Consider the following 19,297-nt stretch of genomic DNA (forward strand, 5'->3'; position numbering starts at 1 on the left):
TGTTGTAGGTTTTTTAAAATTTTTAAACAGACTAGTAAATTGACTTAAGATTAGTATGATGTTTCCTAATAGGTACCAAAAAAATCATGTACTTATTTATATTCCTGTGGAGAAACAGAATAATAGGTGAAACAATGAGACAGGAATGCAACCAGCATGAAACACTAATTCATTTTTTGTAAATGACATGGATCAGTCAGTAGTACAAGAAAAAGATCATCAGTCTATGCCTTCACAGATGCAAGATGTTAGATATTGCATAAGAAGGACAAGAGTAGAATGTATCTGTATGGATCTGTATAGCTAATGAAAGGGATCCAGAATCATTATAAAAAAAATCCAACATTACTTTAAAGTTTCTTCAAAAACTGCAATATCGCATCACACATTAACATGACAAAGAAGAAAGTTACTGAAATAAATATTCATCTACAGTAAAGCATAAGATAGGACAACCTGTGAAGGTCACTCCTTTTAGTAACATTGGACATGTACAGCTGGAACGTGCATGGGCATTTATGTCATTGTAGTCCTAATCACACCCCAACCACTTAGTCATTTACAAAAATCCACAGTGTATTTAATAGCAGCTGTGACAGCAGGCTGCTTATAAAGTATGTTCACAAATTACACATCTGGTTACAATACTAAGCAGCTAGTTCTTTTTCTTCTTCAAGCAGAGTCTCAGCATGTCAGATCCTAGTAAGTTCTTATCAAGGCTTAGTTAAAGCTGGATACAAGAAGTCTACACTGCATCAATATTTTGCACATTCCTTGAAGCCTGTGGAAAAGTGTGTAGCTCTTTCACAGGTGCCCACATTAAAAGGTAGTTTTCATAGACACAGAACAGGTACAGTCCTGTTGAGTAAGAAAATAGGTTTCACATTAGCTGGTCAGTAAAATATTACTTATGTAATTCACCAGCAAAGACAATTAAGCGTTTGGAATATCTCTTATATGAGAGGAGGCAGAAAGAGCTAGGATTGTCCAGTCCAGGGTTGGGGGAGAGGGAAGAGGGGAAGGAAGAAAATTGTATCAATGTGTATCAATATTTAAGGGGAGGATGTAAAGAGGATGGAGTCAGACTCTTCCCAGTGGTATCCAGTGAAAAAGGCAACGGGCACAAATTAAAATATAGGATGCTATTTAAATGTAAAAATAAAAAAGTTTTTTTCCAAGTTTTAAATGAACACTGGAACAGGTTAACCAGACAGGCTGGGGAGTCTGCATCCTAGTGATACTCATAGCCCAACTGAACAAGGCCCTAAGCAACCTGCTCTAGTCTACTTTTTTTGAGCAGGGGAGTTGGACTAGACAATCTCCAGAGGTCACAACTATTCTGTGATTCTACATGTGACTACATACAGTTCTATACACTGGATATATTTCTATTTGATAGGAATTTATTTTAGTCTCAGTACAAGTTCCAAGGAACCTTGAGATCTTCTCAGCATGCCTAGTTATGACCCATCAAATGTTACTGTTATCTTGACTGTTAAGGTACTCCTTGGAGTTCTAAGTAGTGCTTTGAAAGTACAAAATGATGCATTAGGACATACACAAATTTCCTGCCTCACAGAAACATCAAACACATTTTATAAAACAATTTTAGATATAAAGCATCAGTATCAGAAACAGAATACTATGAACAGTAAATACTATCTATATCTATTATTGTCCTCGTTTCAGCCAGGGTAGAGTTAATTCTCTTCATAGAAGCTAGTGTGAGGCTGTGTTTTGGATCTGGGATGAGAAAATGTTGATAAGGTGCTGATGTTTTGAGTTGTTGCTAAGTAGTCAAGGACAGTCCAGCTTCTTGTACTGGCCTGCCAGCAAGAAGGCTGGGGGTGCACAGAAAGTTGGGAGGGGACATAGCCAGGACAGCTGACCCAGGCTGACCAAAAAGATATTCCCTACCATATGACATCATGCTCAGTATATAAAGCTGGGACAAAGAAGAAGAAGGAAGGGGTGGAGGGACGTTCAGAGTGATGGCGTCTGTCTTCCCAAGAAACCATTACCTGTGATGGAATCCTGTTTCCCTGGAGATGGCTGAACCCCTGCCTTCCCATGGGGAGTGGTGAATGGATTCCTTGTTTTGCTTTGCTTGTGTGTGTGGTTTTTGCTTTACCTATTAAACTGTCTTTATCTCAAACCATGAGTTTCCTCACTTTGACTCTTCTGATTCTCTCCCATGTTCCACCATGGGGGAGTGAGCGAGCACCTGCATGGTGCTTAGTTGCCGGCTGGGGCTAAACCACGATAATTATCTATCTATAATGACAAGGAGATGCATCATCCCACCAGTAAAAGCATACAAAACTCCAGTATACACAGTACACAAAGAATTTATGAGTTTACTAACACAAAAGTGAACAGTTTACACAATTCCAAAACAGGGAAGGGATAACTTCCACGTAAGTAACAAATGTGTAAACTATGACTCATTAATCTGGACAAGAGACAACTTGGAAAAGAAAAAACATTTCCAGAGTGGCCTGAAGAGGGCAGGAAGGAAGTGACTGTTGATAATTTTTTAAGATACAAGAGCTAGGCAGCATGAAATGAAGCTAGTAGGAGCTAGATTCAAAAGACAGAAAAGGAGGTGGCTTTTCACACAACAGATGGTAGATATGCAGAATGTTTTGCCAAAAAGTGGTTTGGATGCTAAAAATTTACATGAGGTCAAGGGGATATTTGACAAGTATTTGGAAGAGAGATCCATCACGGGTTACCAAACAGACAAACCTTATCAGCTTCAGGAAGTCCTTGAGCTGATACGAATTGGCCAAGAAAGTATTAGAGGAAAACCACTGCATATACATTTGCTTTGTTTCTATTCTTCTCTCCACATCTAGTTTGGGCAAATATCCAAGATAAGATAGCAAGATAACCAAGCGTTCTTGGTCTAAACCAACATAGCATTGTTGATCTAATAAAGCAATGCTAGGATTTACCTTGCTAAAATAATACCTGACCCTATGCTACCATTCACACAACTCAGAAGATACAGATACCTTTATCTTAGCTGAAATCCAATCACTTGTCATATTGTGACCCTGGTAAACATCATTCACCTGTGCTATTAATGACTGCAGTACCCATACTTAGGAGGCACAAAAGGAATTTATCACTGTTTGCACAAAGTGAATGACAGTAGAGCAAAAGAAGTATATATCAGACTCACTATATCGGTTACTAAAAATACGTTATTTTCAACTTGATCGTCTTGTCACAAACATCAATTTTCCCAACACACAGAATGTCAGAAAGCCCCTTTATCTGAAAGAAAACTCTCTGTCTCTGATTAACTGGTACCAACTGCACTGTGTGTGACTTGATTGTTGCTGCAACTTGCTGCCATGATAAAGGTCGTGAAAAGGGAGAACACTCAGGAAAGGAGCTCTACTCCATAGTCCAACTAACCTCTTAACAGTAATTTGTTCAAGTTATAATAGAACAAATGTTGCATAGTTGAAGTGAATTAAATAAAAATTTGGCAGGCACATCCCAAATGAAATTTAGACAATGGAAAATTTTCTGTTTGTGGGAATAAAAAAGTTATTTTGCTGCTGCAACTGTCAAGTAGGCATTCTAAAGGAGGACAATTAGGAAAGTGTCAACGGCTGTCAGAGTAGCTGTCATTTTTAAAATTGTATTAAATGCACCAAAGTTTTCAAAGAGTTATCATAAAACTGACTTGAATTCACCCCTACGTTAGGTGACTATATAAAATGGCAGTTCATTAAGAGAATGCTACAAAGAATAATGTGACTCACTAAAATAGTACTGCTCAAAAATTTGACATACTCAGTAAATAACTTCCTATGGAGTAGAAATGTTTCCAGATCTTAGATTCATGAATAAACTGAAACCTCCATTTGCTGCTACAGCCACTGGGTGGTGGAAAATCGGTTTCTATAATAACATTTGATATGCCACCTAAATTATTAAAATTAAATTCAAACACATGCCTTTTTTTTCCCATTCTAGCTTGAAGCAGGTCTTAAAACTATGTACTTTCTAAAAACCCATCTCAGTGTCACTGAAAAGATAGTTTTGCTTTTCCTTCTTAGACGGATTACTTTGCTGATCATTTGTGTTTACTGCAGGACTAAATGTTAAAGTTTAACATCACTATCATTATAAAAGCCTTCAACTGGCAGTCCACCTATATGAACAAAATTCTATGGCCTCTAAGAAAGAGGAAAATCATCCAGGCAGTCATATTCACGTCAAGCTCACAACCTAACAGCTTGAGAGATACACTCCCTGTAACTCTGAGATTGGAAAAAGAAGCCAAAGCTTGTGAAATCTGATGTCCAAATTATTATTCTCTTTCCTACCTCTCCAAACCTCTTTTCCCTCAAATCAATGGGCAAAGATACTTAAATACTCTGAGGATGGTAAAATTTAAGACCATTTATATGAAGCTAAATAATATTTAATATATTTTTTCTGCCTTTTGATTCAAAGAAATCCACTTAAATGGATATGTCATCAGTTGGCTGATGATGAGCTTTGGCTCCATCACCCCCACCGCCCCAAGACTAAGCTTTTACCTTCTGTTCCAGTGCAAGCCGGTACTTCTGTTCTACCCTTTTGCATTTGTTGTACCAACTGTTTTCATCCATGATGAAAGGAGGACCAATGTTCTCTGGAGTACTGCCTTCACTGCCACTACTGCCCAGCGTTCTTAGCTCTTCTTCATCACTGCTGATGCTGTCAGAACTGAAGGATCATATTTATTAGCCAAGTGAAAAGCTGTGTTTGTTAAAACGCAAATTCCCCTTGAAATTAAAGCACCACAGTTCTTAAAGATATCTAAAGCTTTGTAAACCAAAAAGAATTGAAATGTTGGTATAGCATAGATCACCACATACAACTTATATTTCAAGCTTTTATTTGTATAGCCACCTAAAGAATGGGCAAAGATTTGCTTGAGATCTTAGTCATGTTGTCTTAGGCAAGTCAGACAACTGTATGTGGGATACTCTGGAATACAAAGGGCCAATGCATTACAATATGCTATCTAAGGAAGTGCTGACTTAATCTTTCCTTCACAAATTCAGGGCAAAGAGTAGTATCTGAAAAGAAATTGTATTTGTTTCTCAAAAAACAGAAAAATAAAAAAAGTGACTGGCGTTATGTTAAATCATAGTAAATTTAAATGATAATGTCTAGTTATGATTATAGCAAAGACCATGTGCCTGTTATTTCACAGAACATAAGTATCTCCCAATGTAGTATGCAGATTCATTGTTAAAATATCTCCATATCATCCAGAATCAATGTATGCCAGAGAATTCAGACATCTGTCTCAAAGACAAGAATTTTAATTTATCCCAATAGCCGTTTGAAATCTTCCCTTACAATTGTGATTTCCATTACATTAACAGCATTTACTAGTTTAAGTAGTGATTCCTGCAACCCCATGATCCTGCTGTGATGCAAATTCTGCTTTGACTGAATCATGCAGTTTGTCACTACCATGTAAGCTAATAGGAACTTCAAGAGAAAAACTATGTTTCATGTTCGCTTGTATATCTTCAAGACTGCTCCTAACTCCCAACTGCTTTCTTCATTTTGGCAAACCTAACAACAGAACACATCCCATCAATCTCCATGCTTTTTGGAGATGCAAAATTGCTATCTGATCAGTTAGACAGAAATCATTCCTTTTATCATTAACCATATGGCTGATCAGAGGAGCAAAATGTAGCTGGGAGGTGAGATTATATATGCAACTGGTCATGATTTTCTATTATGTGCTAACTGCTCATCTGTTATACCTTATCATTTACCAGGGCATATATAATTTTTATTCATAAAATAACTACTTTTAAATTTATGGCTACACAGAAAAGGCCCAAGAGAAAGGACAGCTTGGTCTGAGGATCTTCAAAGGAAATAAAAAATTTGTTTCCTGCTGAACTGTGATTCTAATACAAGTAAACAAAGTTAGCATGACTCATGCTGATGAGTCATGTAATAATTCCACCAGGAAAAGCAAAGTAGGTGAGTGTATACGTTTGTATTTAGAGATGGATAAAATTTTGAATGTGAAATGAAAAGTAAGAGGCCCAGTATAAAGTTTTTCCAATGAAATAAAATTTAAAAAGCAGTGTAAAGATAAAAAGTACCTTTGGGTGAACTTCAAGTACGGTGTATAATCTATGACGGCTGGAAAGCTGCCATCCAATCCCTCACCCTTCAGACAAAAACTGATAAAACAAACAAAAAAAACCTATAAGATTATAACAAAAAAATTAAATGACAGTGACAGTTGAATGTTACCAATGTGAAATTTGATTCTTCTTAATATTTTGGTAATAAGAAGGGCCTAGAATATTTAACACTGAAATCCTACTCAGCCAAGCTAGAATGTTTTAATATTAAATGAGAGTCATTGAGCATACTGTAGGATAATGAAAACCCCAACAAACAGCAATTCCACATAATCAAGGAATAGATCAGGCAGTGGTATAAACCCTAATTTTTAAATATTCACTTTTATTCTGAAAATACAGATGGATTGCAAGGGAATAACAGGAAAAGGAAAGTTAGCTGAACCAAGAGAAACAGAAGAGCTATGGATGAGCTTTGAGCTTGGAATCTTCAGTATTTAAGCTCATTTAAAGTGTTTGCAGAATGCTATGTAACTATGCTACTATAGTCAAATGTTAGTTCTCAAAAATATTTCACTCTTTCTGCTTGCAAATACTTCCTTGTGTTGAGTTGCAGGAAGATGAGGAACACTAATGAAACTAACTTTCAGAAAACATTCTTAAACGGCTGTAGCTTTACAAAGCTCTCATGTACATTGTATTCTTTTTGTACTGGATATGAAAGATTGTATCTGAATCATGTTTAATTACCACAGAAGGGACAAAATTAATTATGCTTCCACAAGGTTCACTTTACTCACTCCTCCTTATCTCTGTCATCAAAAAACAGATTCTAGTAAGATACAGCTTTTGTCAACATCATTGCGAAGTGACATTTTGACAATGCAGTCACTTAGGTCGTATTTGACAAGTACATCTGAAACGTTTTTTTCCTCCCTAAGAAGAGCAAAGCAAAGAAAACAACAAAAAACACCCTTGCAAAACCACAATTATTTGAAGTGGATACATAATTCCACATTGCTGTGAGAAAGGAAAAAAAAATTAGATTCTGTTCTCACCTGGGTTCCTTCACCTCCACTCCAAAGTTTTTACAGTTCTACATAGATAAGCCAGTCAACATTTATAACAGACTCTGAACTGAAAAAAAAATCTGAAATATAACATGCAAAGAATGGCTACAGCTTCTCAGTCATTCAAACCACAATACTATGAATTATATGTGGCACAATAAAAATGCTCCTGTAGGACTATGTTCCTATTTCGCCCAGAAAATTTCTAGGCTCTTAAAGGCTGCCATTCACAAAAATTTAAATGTTTCCAATGAGAACCAGTCATTACTCTGAATACATTAACAGATACCTTTAAATATGCTTACATTAGAAATCAGAGGACAAAGGAAGAACAACTGGTAGTACAAACTACTCTCATACCAGTAGTATGTACCACTGAAGCTTATGCAAGACAAACACAATCAACTGATGACTATTTCTGGGAGGATTACATACTGCAGACCTACTCTTGCTATGCTGCTTATTCCTGTATAGCTATAGTCCTTCCAAATATAGTACTAATACAGAAGCCGTTTAATTTCATATAGTGTAAAGCTTAAAGTAACAAAATCTGGTAAGATTTGATTTTGCTGTACACAAGGCTAGCTCTTTTATCATCCTGCAGCACATTTCTGTTCCCCCAGAACATATGTTGAGGAAGCAGTTAGGCCATTCTAATGACTAAATGCTGGCAAAAGAAGCTATCCTGCATTTTCAATCTCTTCCTCCCTGTTTTTTTGGTTTTGTGTTTGTTTTTAATAAACCCCTAACCAGACATTCCCTTTCCCCTACTGGCACTTATCGGACTCCATGATGAGCTAGTTCAGCCATCAAGAGCTGAATTTTTAGGTTTTTGCCCCTTTAGAGTCTAGCTGCAGTTCCAGAGGCAGCTGAACTAAATGCTCACTGCCACCAGAAAGGGAAGACATTACTCAATCGTTTCTGTTTCTTCTCTTCTCTAAGCTTTATGGTCCCATCATCTTTGCCTTTAATAGGATGCTTCCATGAACCAAACTACCTAACAACAGAAGAACTATCTTATCTTCTTACTAGGCATGTTTTTTTAACTCTTTAACAAGTTAAGCTGCTCATGGAAGAGTCCAACAAGCCTCAAAACAGGTATAAGTGTACATAAGCGGGAGTAAACCTCCAAAAGACCTTCGGCAACAGTGAATCACTGCATCCAGTGTGACTGTGTGCTGTTTTCTGTCAGTTTATCTCCTAAACTGGTTTTTGACAAGCATTACTGATGCTGAAGGGTAAATATTAACAGTGTACTGCCAGGAGACTGGAGAAAAGCATTATCACTCTCCTTTTCCCTATGCTGTATTATGAAACCCTTCCCCAGTGGCTCTGTAACAGGCTAAGTGGCCCCAACTAAGCATATCAAGAAGGCCTTGCACCAACCAGGTGTGATCTTTTCATAGGTACTCTAGTCTTTATACCTTGCTGATGTTTTTGTGGGTTTTTTTTGTTTGTTTATATACATATATATATACACCACCCCCCCCCAGATGTTTTTTATATTATCTAGGGCATGATTGCACCCTCATTACCCCAAAACACAGAATTAGTTGTATAACAAAGCACACAAAAGTCTAGCTAGAGATTGCAAAGGCAAATTCATGTAATCTGATATTACTTTGGCGTTTGGCTGAAGTTAATTACAACAGAAATTAATATTAAACTGTCATTTGTAGGTTAAGCTTTTAAAATCTAGAAGCGCTAAAGTTAAAGATAGCTACACCTTCCGCATATGCAGTTACAGTGCTGTCACTGAGTACCAGAGCATAACCATGTACTTAATCACAGTTTTCCTTTCAGTTTAAAAATAACTTTAAAAGATTCAATTGTCTGTAAGCTTCACTTAATAAGTCTGATACATCTTCTGCAATTATACTTCTGATTGCTTTCAGGATTTTGACACCTGAAAGAAAGACCATGTAATCATGCAGCTATATAAACTATGGCATAACTTTCTTCTTATCTAGAAGAGCCATTCAAGATGTCTCTCTTGATTCCTCTTTCCCCCCCACCTAAGTTTTGTCTCTCAAACTATTAAGGGAATCTAACAATGTTCTCCCTAATGCATCAATTTAGAAGTAATTTCCCTAAGCATTTTGTTATGAAGCATGCAAATATAATACCTGAAATCAATTGCATTGAGTCCCAACAGCATACCAGCAAGCATATTTGCTTCTTCACCAAGAACAATTGCTCCATCCTCATAAAATCTCCTTCAATAAGAAAGAAATTAGTTCAGTTAATACCATTTTTTTTCCAAATAATAATGTTGTTCATAGTTAACAGAAAACTGAAGAAATCCAGTTTAAATAAAAACAATTCATGTAAACCCTGGAGGCATTCATATTTCATTTCAAATAAAGCAAACCAATAGACTGCACAGCACAAACCACCACAATCTTAGAGCACATAAAAATTTAGACAGAAGCAAAAATAATTTACAATATTAGCCCTAAGAAATAGTAGAATAGGATGGACAAGATGCAAATAAAATTATGAAGGTATCTTTACTGCTGAAAGGAAGAATTTTTGTCATGTATATAAAAAAAATTATTATTCCATCATATGAAAAAAAAAATCTCTCTCACAATTGTACTTGCAGGCTCTTTAAAAATTCAGCATTCACTTTTCATTCTTAGGAGTTGATTATTTAAAAAAAATATTTTCACATGTCAGCTATTTTCCAGGTAGCATACTTTTTCTTAAAATACTGCGTGATGGGAAGTTGCATGCTGCATCCAGTTATTTTGAGATTTAAAATTTTAATTATTGAAAGAACAAGTGTTTTCTTAACAGCACTTTTTATTGTAAAATACCTATTGGCCAAAGTTTTAAAACTCTATGCCTTGTTCTCAGAATACACTTCTCATACCCTGGTATATGCAGACTTGTGAGGGCTGCTTGAGAACAGTGACCAATAAAGCAACAATTTAAAAATCTGTATTCCCTCACCACCTCCCCATTCTCTCCCATTTATTCTAATTTTCTCCTCCCAGCTACCACGGAAGCTACTTCTAGACAGAAATGTTCCATGCACAGGGCAGGTAAATAGGACCCACCATTGCCATGCATGGCCTTGTGTAAAAGGCATTTGGTCTGTTTAGTAAAGTAGCACACAACTTTAATTTCTGCGTTAAAGGAGTCTTGGCAGCAGCAGAGGCAGAAAGGTCACTAGAATTCACCTGTGCGTTACATGTAGAAAGAGGGAAACCAAGAGCTGTTCAGTACCAAAGACAAGGTTGAAAGGTCACTTACCAGAAACCAAGACACACAGTCCACCTATACATTCTAGCAATGTACAGTTGCAAGAAGGTGCCAGGTTATTGAATGCAACCTATCTTTCAGACAAATACCAGCAACACTGCCCTACCAAAAACTCCATCTGTTTCAAGAACTGCATGAAAGCATTGGGATGGCTCAGTGAGAGCTTGAGTTGGCTGCTTGGTGAACATCCAGAAAAGACACTTTTGGGGCACAGCTCCAAAGATTGAACTGTTATAATGCACACCATCAGAAGTCCCACTTCTGCAGTTTCTCAACAGATATCCATTTGCTCTTAGAAAACCAGTTGTCCAAGACCTTGGATGTTCTCAGTGGAAGCAAGAAATCTGGAAGACTTCTTGTGGGAGGACAGAGATTATAGTACTGACACTGAGGTTATGATGTACAGACTCAGCTCTCTACCCTCTTAACTTCAGGAAGTGCACCGGGAGGCTAAACTGGCCACTGGTTGAGACAGAATACTGAGCTAGATGGACTTTACAGTCTGATTCAGTACAGTTACTCTTATTTGTGAACTAACAACAGTGCTCCCAGTACAAGCTGATTACAAATTATTTCACAGGCATTTGTAAAAATACTGCCAGGTACCAATCTGTACTGTGTTCAGTTTATCTTGTCAAATGGTGCCTAGGAAGTAATCACACAAAAAAGACAGGGTGTACTTGTAATGGTGAGATGCAGATGTTAGCCTGACAGTGGCAATGTTTCTTAAACCAGCTACAATAATCCAGCCAAAACAACAACAGTCCCTTCCGAAAACTCACAAATCTTCTCTCAGTGATCTCACAGCAGAACAGTCTACTTTAAGTTAAGAGTCTGTGCTGACCAATTTGTTAGAAAAATAATTGTGTGCCCATGCTTAATATAACTCCCTTCCAAGTGTAATATGCACGTCCCGCATATGTTGCTTCATTAAAAGACTAGTCTTAAGATCAGGCACCTAAACACAACAGTAAGGTTTAAAAAGAGCTAGCCGTATGATAGATGAATCCCATATTCTACATACACACCTGTGTAATGTGATATTTGTAGTTTATATAAATAATTATTAAATATAGATATAGCACAATGCATAACTTAAAATGCTAAATAAATGGTGCAAAGCATCACTAAAAAATCAGGCCACTTATTAGGTATCCAAAATCCCACATGGGAAAAGAGAGTACGTCTATTATTGGTAGTGGATTTGAAATCCACACTACCAAGATCTGAAACTGTAACTTTTATTTCCATTAGAAGTATTTAAAATATTACTTCAAAACAAACTTTGCACTTACTATTTTTGGAATGTAAGAGAGATTGTTTCCAAAAGCTATACCACTGAAAGAACATTCAAATATATGAAACATTAACATGTTCAAATAAATGAATTTAAAACTGCTAATAAAATAATACCGCTGTTATCCACTAGCAAACAAACCGCACTACCAAACAGGGACAAAGAATGTACTACTTAACTACATAGCTTGTGAGCCTCCTCTTCCTCCTCATCTCCCCCTCAAAAACCCAAGTGACTTTTCAGTTTGAGGCAACATGAGTAAATCTTTTCCAGAAATCTCTGTTTTATGAGCTTCTTGTCTACTGTAAATGCAAGCAAATCTGAGTAAAATAAAGATGACAGGTCTGGAAACTTCCATAAAATGGGACATTTACCTAGTTGTGTTTCAAGTCACCTTAACATTGGCAAAATATATGGACATCTGTGGACAAATAGTATTACAAACAGAAATAATATTCTAAACGAACACAAGTCCTTACAGACAAAATTCTTACTGTTTAAATAGTCCATCCAGTATGTCTAAAACTTTTAGAGTTCAACATAAGGTACCACAACACATTACAGACTCACTCATAGTTAGATGACTTAATCATAAATCTACAAGACACACTTGGTACATGACAAAGCATCATATAATAATCACATTATCTAGAACCAGTCTAAAACTGCCAGAGTATCTTTTCTATCACCAAGCATATTCTTGTCCATAACGGCTTTTATCATTAGAAGGTACAACAAAAATCTGTTACACATTTTTCATATTATATCAAGTATTTCTCAAAAGTTTCCTGGAATTCTCTTCCTTTCTTCTTCAAGAAAAGTTCCTATATAAATTATTTTTTACTGAGTCTCTAGGGCTTTCTGTCAACCATACCTAATTTTGAAAGGAACATTACATCTTCTACCTTTATCACACTACAATTTCAGAATTAGTTCCTTCTGTAGAGAGGTTTTCTTCTCTTTTGACCTTTCAAGAATTCCAGACTTATTTCCACATTGTTAAAATCACAAAGGGGTTTTCAGTTTTGCAATTTTACCCATGCTAAAATGCAACCACTTGATACCAACTCCAGATATCTTTTACTGGATTACAGCTCTTTTACTAGTGACACCCTTTCCTATACAAACCAAGTGGAACATTGACTTCCAAACCCAAGTCCCTCACTTAAGCAACGTTTGGTAAAATACTGCAAAAATAAAAGTCTTAGAGACCTGGTTGTTTTGAAGTCTCTCAGAGCTGTGGAAATGTATTCAGACAAATGCTTTTCCATAAGTGCTACTCTGATCCAGGCTCGACCCTGCAAGAAGAAACAGATGTCAAATATTTAAGTATTATAGAATGAAACACTTAATTTTACATCTGAAAATGAATACAGTTGATTTATCTGGGTAAAATGAACTGATTAACAAAATTACCACTAAACAGAAATTGTTGCTAAGATGTACTTCATTATAGTAATAATGAAAATAAAAAATGCATCATTACAAATAAAATTGATTGTGAAATAAAGTTCTCCAAAATTTAAAGAAAAAAATAATTTTGCTTTAATTATATACACCAGCCTTTTGAAAATCTTATGCATAAGTGGTAGCAGATCAGGGCAGAAAGCTTTTCGTTGTAAAGACAGTGGTACTGGAAGCATCCAATAGGTTCCACTATAAAGCAGCAGTAACCTCAACGTGATTCAAGTAATCTCAACATGATTTAAGTAAGAACTAATTATCTGCGTTCATCCAAATATTTGTGGGATCAAAAAAAAAAAAGTAACTCAGTGACATATTTTTATTATGCAACTTGCATAAATTATTTTTTCCCCTCAGTAAGGACAGCATTATAGAAGGTGCACATAATATACAGGAATGAAATTAAATCTAAGAGGCCTAGAACTTGTAGTCCAAAAGCAAAACTTCATTCAAACAGTTCTATGAACAACACCAATAGCTTCAAAAATAACCTTTAGGAATATATGTTGCAGTATGTTTACAGGTCTAGTGCACAAGAACATAGTTTACAAGAAAAAGATATTTCAAATGGCTGCCATAGTTATGGTTGGCAGTTTGAGAACACCAGGAACATTTCTTGTAACCCGTATAAACTTAAAAATAATTATGTGAGTAGTAAGATGTCTTTCTGCTTAGTATATTTGGTGTTTATTGACATCTACCTGAATATCACTACAGAAGTTCTACCAAACCCACCTGTAGTAGATTATAAACCTACTTTTAATTTATGTAGACCTAGATCAAACTAACCTTATAATACTATAGGCAGATGCTAAATAACAAAAAAAATTGCTTTCACAAACACCAATAGCACAGCAAAAACTTTAACATAGAGTGCACTAAAATTAAAAAGATGGTTTTTTGGATAGCTGTCTTTACATTGCAATTATTTAGATAATGAGTGAAATAGTCAAACCCTGACGATGCTGCTGCTTAGCTAACGTCTAAAGCCTATGTAGTTCCAGCGAAAGCAGGGCTAACTAGCACCGGCAAACCCTTACTAACAGCTTCCAGGCTGAGGCAGACACCCATTTGGACCACCTGTAAAACTGATGCATACCACCGGTATTTGTGTCCTCACATGCCTCCAACCTTTTCAGATACAGACATCCATAAAACTCTTACATGCACCTTTAAAAATTCAACATCGCTCTCCACACTCACTGCACAAATTAGCTTCTCTGTTTACTGTTTGGCATGGAGTTTTCCACAGAGTAAAATAAAATTTTAATTTATTTATAAAAGTATTTCAGAAAATAGTTTTGCATCTTATTATTTACTGAATATAAAGATTCATATCTATTAAAATCTTGGAATTGAAAAATACCTTTAAAATAAAACTCAAATATAAGCAATACAATCATCAGATTCTAGAACATGACTCTCCAGAAAGTATTTGGAAATAAGTTCTCCAAAATATCTGAATTTCCAGATCTCAATATTAGCAAGAAGAAAAGCTACATGACTTAAATTATCAGTCTACTACTCCAGTACATTGGCTGCTGGAGTAGTAATGTCATATTCTGGATAGGAAAATGAGTCAATAGCTTTTTGCCATAGAATCCCAAGTATTTCAAAACTTTCACAGGAATTACAGATACATTTACTATACAAAATTTAAAACTGAGTCTATATAAGAGAAGAAAGGAGCAACAGGAGACACAGCAAATAAGTTCTGCAATACTATGGATCATCAGAATGGCCACTCAAAGATCTACTACATTCATGGTGCTGGTTGATCTAAGCATCATCTCATATTGAAGAAAACTGTGGTTGCATAAATACCTGTAATTTAAACTATTAACCACAGTCATGCCCCTGAAAAAACCTACAAAGTTTTTGTATATAACAAGCTAAATGTTTCCACCTCACTAATGCCACCAACTGTGAATAATCCAGAGTATAATAAAAATCTGGAACTACAGGATTTTTAAAATAGCCATGGAACACTGTTTGGATACTTCTTCAAACAACTGATTCTCATTCATTTAGGGATAAAAAGAATTAAGAACATTAATTCGTGCATCCTTCTATACTACTTAGACTTTCAAGTCAGAAGGTTCTCAGTTATCAACCAAGGCTGCTTTACACAGAAATACAAGCTGTTGAAAAGCATTCCAATATAGTAAAAGGAACTTGTAATCTCTGTCCAACAGCATTTTTTTTAAGATGTTGGTCTATATTTTCTCACAGTATTAAGATTTAATGATAAGTCAGTTTAAACCTTATTCTTATTCAGTTTATATGCATATAAACATTAAGTTGTTACTTCCTTAACATTTCCAACGTATCTATAATCAGAAATTGTGATGCCATTTTATATATACCTTTTAAAAAGATGGATCTTTATTAGCAAATAAGTCTATTAAAGGCTTCCTGCACAATCATAGCAACAAACTCAAGAGCTGATCACACCTTTTCTAGTAGTGCATAAATTATATACAAAAGAAAGTGAGACTTAGGTTAGGGGGGAAAAAAAAAAAAATCACATTTCTACAATTTAAAAATAATAATTTTAGGTATACCCGCACGAACTTAATTTCCCTCAATGTACTGCATTTTCAAAAAATTATGTAAGTTTGAAAATGTGAAAGCAATAATTTTCTAATACAATATGCTCACTGAATAAAGAATCTGAGATTTATACTACCGAATAACATAAATATAAAAGGAAACATATTCAGATTTAAAAGTGGGATTTTTAAAAGTAAATATTTACTAGGTACATATAAAAATGAACTATTTCAAACAATGAAAAATTTTGTGGGGCAAGCTTAGTAATATGTTTTTGTTCTGGGTACAGAAATGTCAGTTATACTTTACAGAGAACAATGTAATAAAAATTTGACCTTTCTCTTCCCTACCTTAGCTCTAGAAGAACTGACATTCTCCATGTTCTCAATACTGCAGATGCAATTGTGAGAGACTTTTCGGCAAGCTACTCGAATGTAGTCCCAGAAGCTACGAGGACTTTCATAGCCGAACCAGGTGATCTGACCTTAAATCAAAATACAAGATATATAAATACTTATGAACGTCCCTCTCTGCTTATTGGAGATAAACATAATTAAAATACTCCCCTATAGGTTGCCTGCACTGACAGGATTTTATACTAGCAAGTCCATAAATTCCTACTGAAAATTCATTCACAGGTGTAAAAAAACCCCACTTGTATTATGCAGCTCACCGTGGTTTGAAACCAATGCACAAAGAGAAGTTTGGGGCTTTTGTGTATTTTATGTGTATTTTTTTGTTTTTTCCTTATTCATATGCTATAATAATACTCAAAGAGTTCTTCATGGGACGCTTAAACCACAACAGAGCACACACGGTTGTGACTTAAAAACATGATGCAAGAAGTATTTCCATTGTTTGTTCTAGGTGGTGCCATGTGTTTCACTAATCCAGTCAAGTAAAGAGAGTTTTGTTCTTTTTTAAAAAACCTATATATCTAATATATAGAAAATACTTATATATTATTTTTATATAAAAATTATATATAATATAAAATATATAATATAAAAATAAAATATATAAAAAATAGACCACTGTTTGCTGTGGTAATGTTATCTTTATTTTAGAAGCAGATTGGAATTTTTCAAAATGTGCTTTCATTGAAAGAGAAATTGATGCACAATCAAAAAGTTTTGCAGTCACAATTTATTTTGAGTACACACAGGTCATTCCTTGGGAAGCTGACCAAAATGAGTTGAGCAACTCTATATCTCTTCTGAAGCTTTAATCAAATCCTTCTTTTTTTTTTTTTCCACCTTGCAATGTATTGCAGTTAGAAAATGAAAAGCAAAATTACATACTACTTGCAACCACTCCACACAAAATAAATTTCATAAAAGACACAAGAGCTCAGCCCTATTTTTCAGACTGGACAGCACACAGCTATGAACAGGTATGTAAAAAGTAAGATGAACATTGCCCTCTGGTGACTGACGTTATTACATACATACAAAACCTTTTCTCCATATAAAATGAGATCTTATTGTTAAGCTAATTTTATTTTTTTTCAAGTCTTGAGCTGTACTTCTGAAACTTTACTTATTTATCAGAAAGTCTTCTAATTCTTTTGCTGTTAGAAAGCTCATATTTCAAGAAAGAACATATTAGACTAATACTGTAAATCATACATACTGAAAATAAAATGTCAAAATATAATGACAAAGATATTTTTATCTAGCATGACTTATCTCCAAGCATAGGAAGAGTGGTGTCAAAGATTTGTCCTCTATGATCTTATGAAATTCAAGTGGTGGTTTTTTTCCCTAGAGGGTGCATGTAACTTGACTTTGTGGTCCATCTGCTTACTTCGTCACATGGATTTATTTACTAAATTCAAAGCTTGATAAAAGACTTATAAAAAAAAGAAAGCAGGAAGACTTGATATATACTACTCAATATGCCAAAGGAAAAGCAAAATCCCAAGGTGCTTCAGTTACTGTAGATTCAGATCTTCTCAGCTCTAAGGACTAAAATGAAAGAATTTCCATGAGGTAAGTGCTCTTACAAACTTACTGTTTTTGTTGAACTGCCAAGTGTAGCAGCCAGCAACAAAAAAATCAATGGCATTTTAATGACACAAAAAGCTACAGATATGTTTCATATTCTTAACCATATCAGAGACAATTCTGCCCTAGGGATTATACCTGCAAAATTAAATGCAATTTAAGTGTGAAGATGACTTTGTGTCACCAATTCCAGTGCCAACTAATTGTCTTCACTTGAAACTCACAGACAGCTCAGGACCTTTTGTGAACCAAGGACTTCTATATTTCACTATTTTCTCCCTATAAATTTAAATCTTGCCTACACTCCAGTAATTAACACCATCTGAAGAAAAACTTCCTTAATCATTCTATACACAGAAAAACGTTGGAAAAGACTGTCCGAGAGCAGTCAGAATGTATTTTAAGAACTACTAAATAAGGTATTAAGCTGTATATTCCCTACAATTTTAAAAGCTTTCAGTGTATGAAGTTCTATTTGGCCCTCTATTCACTCAATGTACACAGCAATGAGAACTCTCAAGAATGAGGAATGAAATAGCTCTCACTACAGCGCTTGTCAGGCTGCACCTGGCGTACTGTGTCCAGTTCTGGTCCCCACAATTCAAGAAAGATATGGAGAGACTGGAGATGGTCCAAAGGAGGGCCACAAAGATGTTCAAAGGGCTGGAGAGCCTGCCCCATGAGGAAAGACTGAAGGCGTTGGGTCTTTTACTAAAGGGTCCTAATAACTTGAAAGCTAATTTTAGTATATAATCTATATTCTGTCAAAGTACCTCTTAAAGAAAGAGTAATTTTCCTGGGAGGTCCAAAAGACAAAGAATATGTGGTTCTTTGCCATAAAGTCTGTATGTCATCAGAAGACACAGAAGCTGACAGCTATCCCAACAGGAATGATGTTACTGTTTTTGTCAGCCAAACAAAACTGTTAGGTAAGCATGGAAGCTGCATGTTTAATACTAAACATTGTTCAAATCAATTCAAGTCCTGTTTACAGAACTGCAAAGCAAACAAACAATATTGTGAAAATTTTTTATTTCACCACATTTTTCAATACTGCTACGCACTTATTTGTATCAATCCATTTCTGCTTCAGTCTGACAACTAGATACAAATATCCACAACACTAGTTGTTGCAGATTTTTTTCATGCCCAAGAAATTCTTCGCAAATAACACATTAAACACTTTGATTCCTACTCACAGCCTAATTTCGTATCTTCAAGTTTCACAGTTGCAAAGTAGTAATGACTAGGATTCTCAAAGGTACAGGCAGGTTTTCTTCAGACTTCCCTGTATTATTTAGTTTGCAGCAAATTTTTCTATCCCGCAAAAAATAACTTTTAATACAACTTGTTGGTAATAAACTAGCATGCTATTCCTTTGAGGAATTTCTGTGATACCTACTCTTTTATTTTGGGCCTACAGAATGAGTCATTAAAAATTAAAAATTTACAGTAGTTCATAAACCCTCCTCCAAGACAATTATAAATTCATTTAAGTTTTTTCTCTATACA

General features: G+C 35.3%; 1 protein-coding gene across 7 annotated transcripts in view; it reads right to left on the bottom strand.

Annotated features, from left to right (window-relative positions):
• The window catches only part of RUNDC3B (RUN domain containing 3B), a 54,066-nt gene that overhangs the window by 22,215 nt on the left and 12,554 nt on the right, over positions 1 to 19,297 (bottom strand). For 3 of the 7 annotated variants that reach the window (XM_081996862.1, XM_081996861.1, XM_081996859.1), the window contains exons 3-7: positions 16,130 to 16,263; positions 12,975 to 13,060; positions 9,325 to 9,414; positions 6,144 to 6,224; positions 4,563 to 4,731 (exon numbers count right to left, since the gene is read on the bottom strand). In XM_081996862.1, coding sequence (XP_081852988.1) covers positions 4,563 to 4,731; positions 6,144 to 6,224; positions 9,325 to 9,414; positions 12,975 to 13,060; positions 16,130 to 16,263 — 560 coding nt within the window. The remainder of the gene's footprint in view (positions 1 to 4,562; positions 4,732 to 6,143; positions 6,225 to 9,324; positions 9,415 to 12,974; positions 13,061 to 16,129; positions 16,264 to 19,297) is intronic. The other 4 variants (XM_081996860.1, XM_081996857.1, XM_081996856.1 and 1 more) reach the window with 2 other exon arrangements.

Source organism: Phaethon aethereus (genome assembly GCF_964289735.1).
Source record: "Phaethon aethereus genome assembly, chromosome: 2".
NCBI classification, from domain to species: Eukaryota; Metazoa; Chordata; class Aves; order Phaethontiformes; family Phaethontidae; genus Phaethon; species Phaethon aethereus.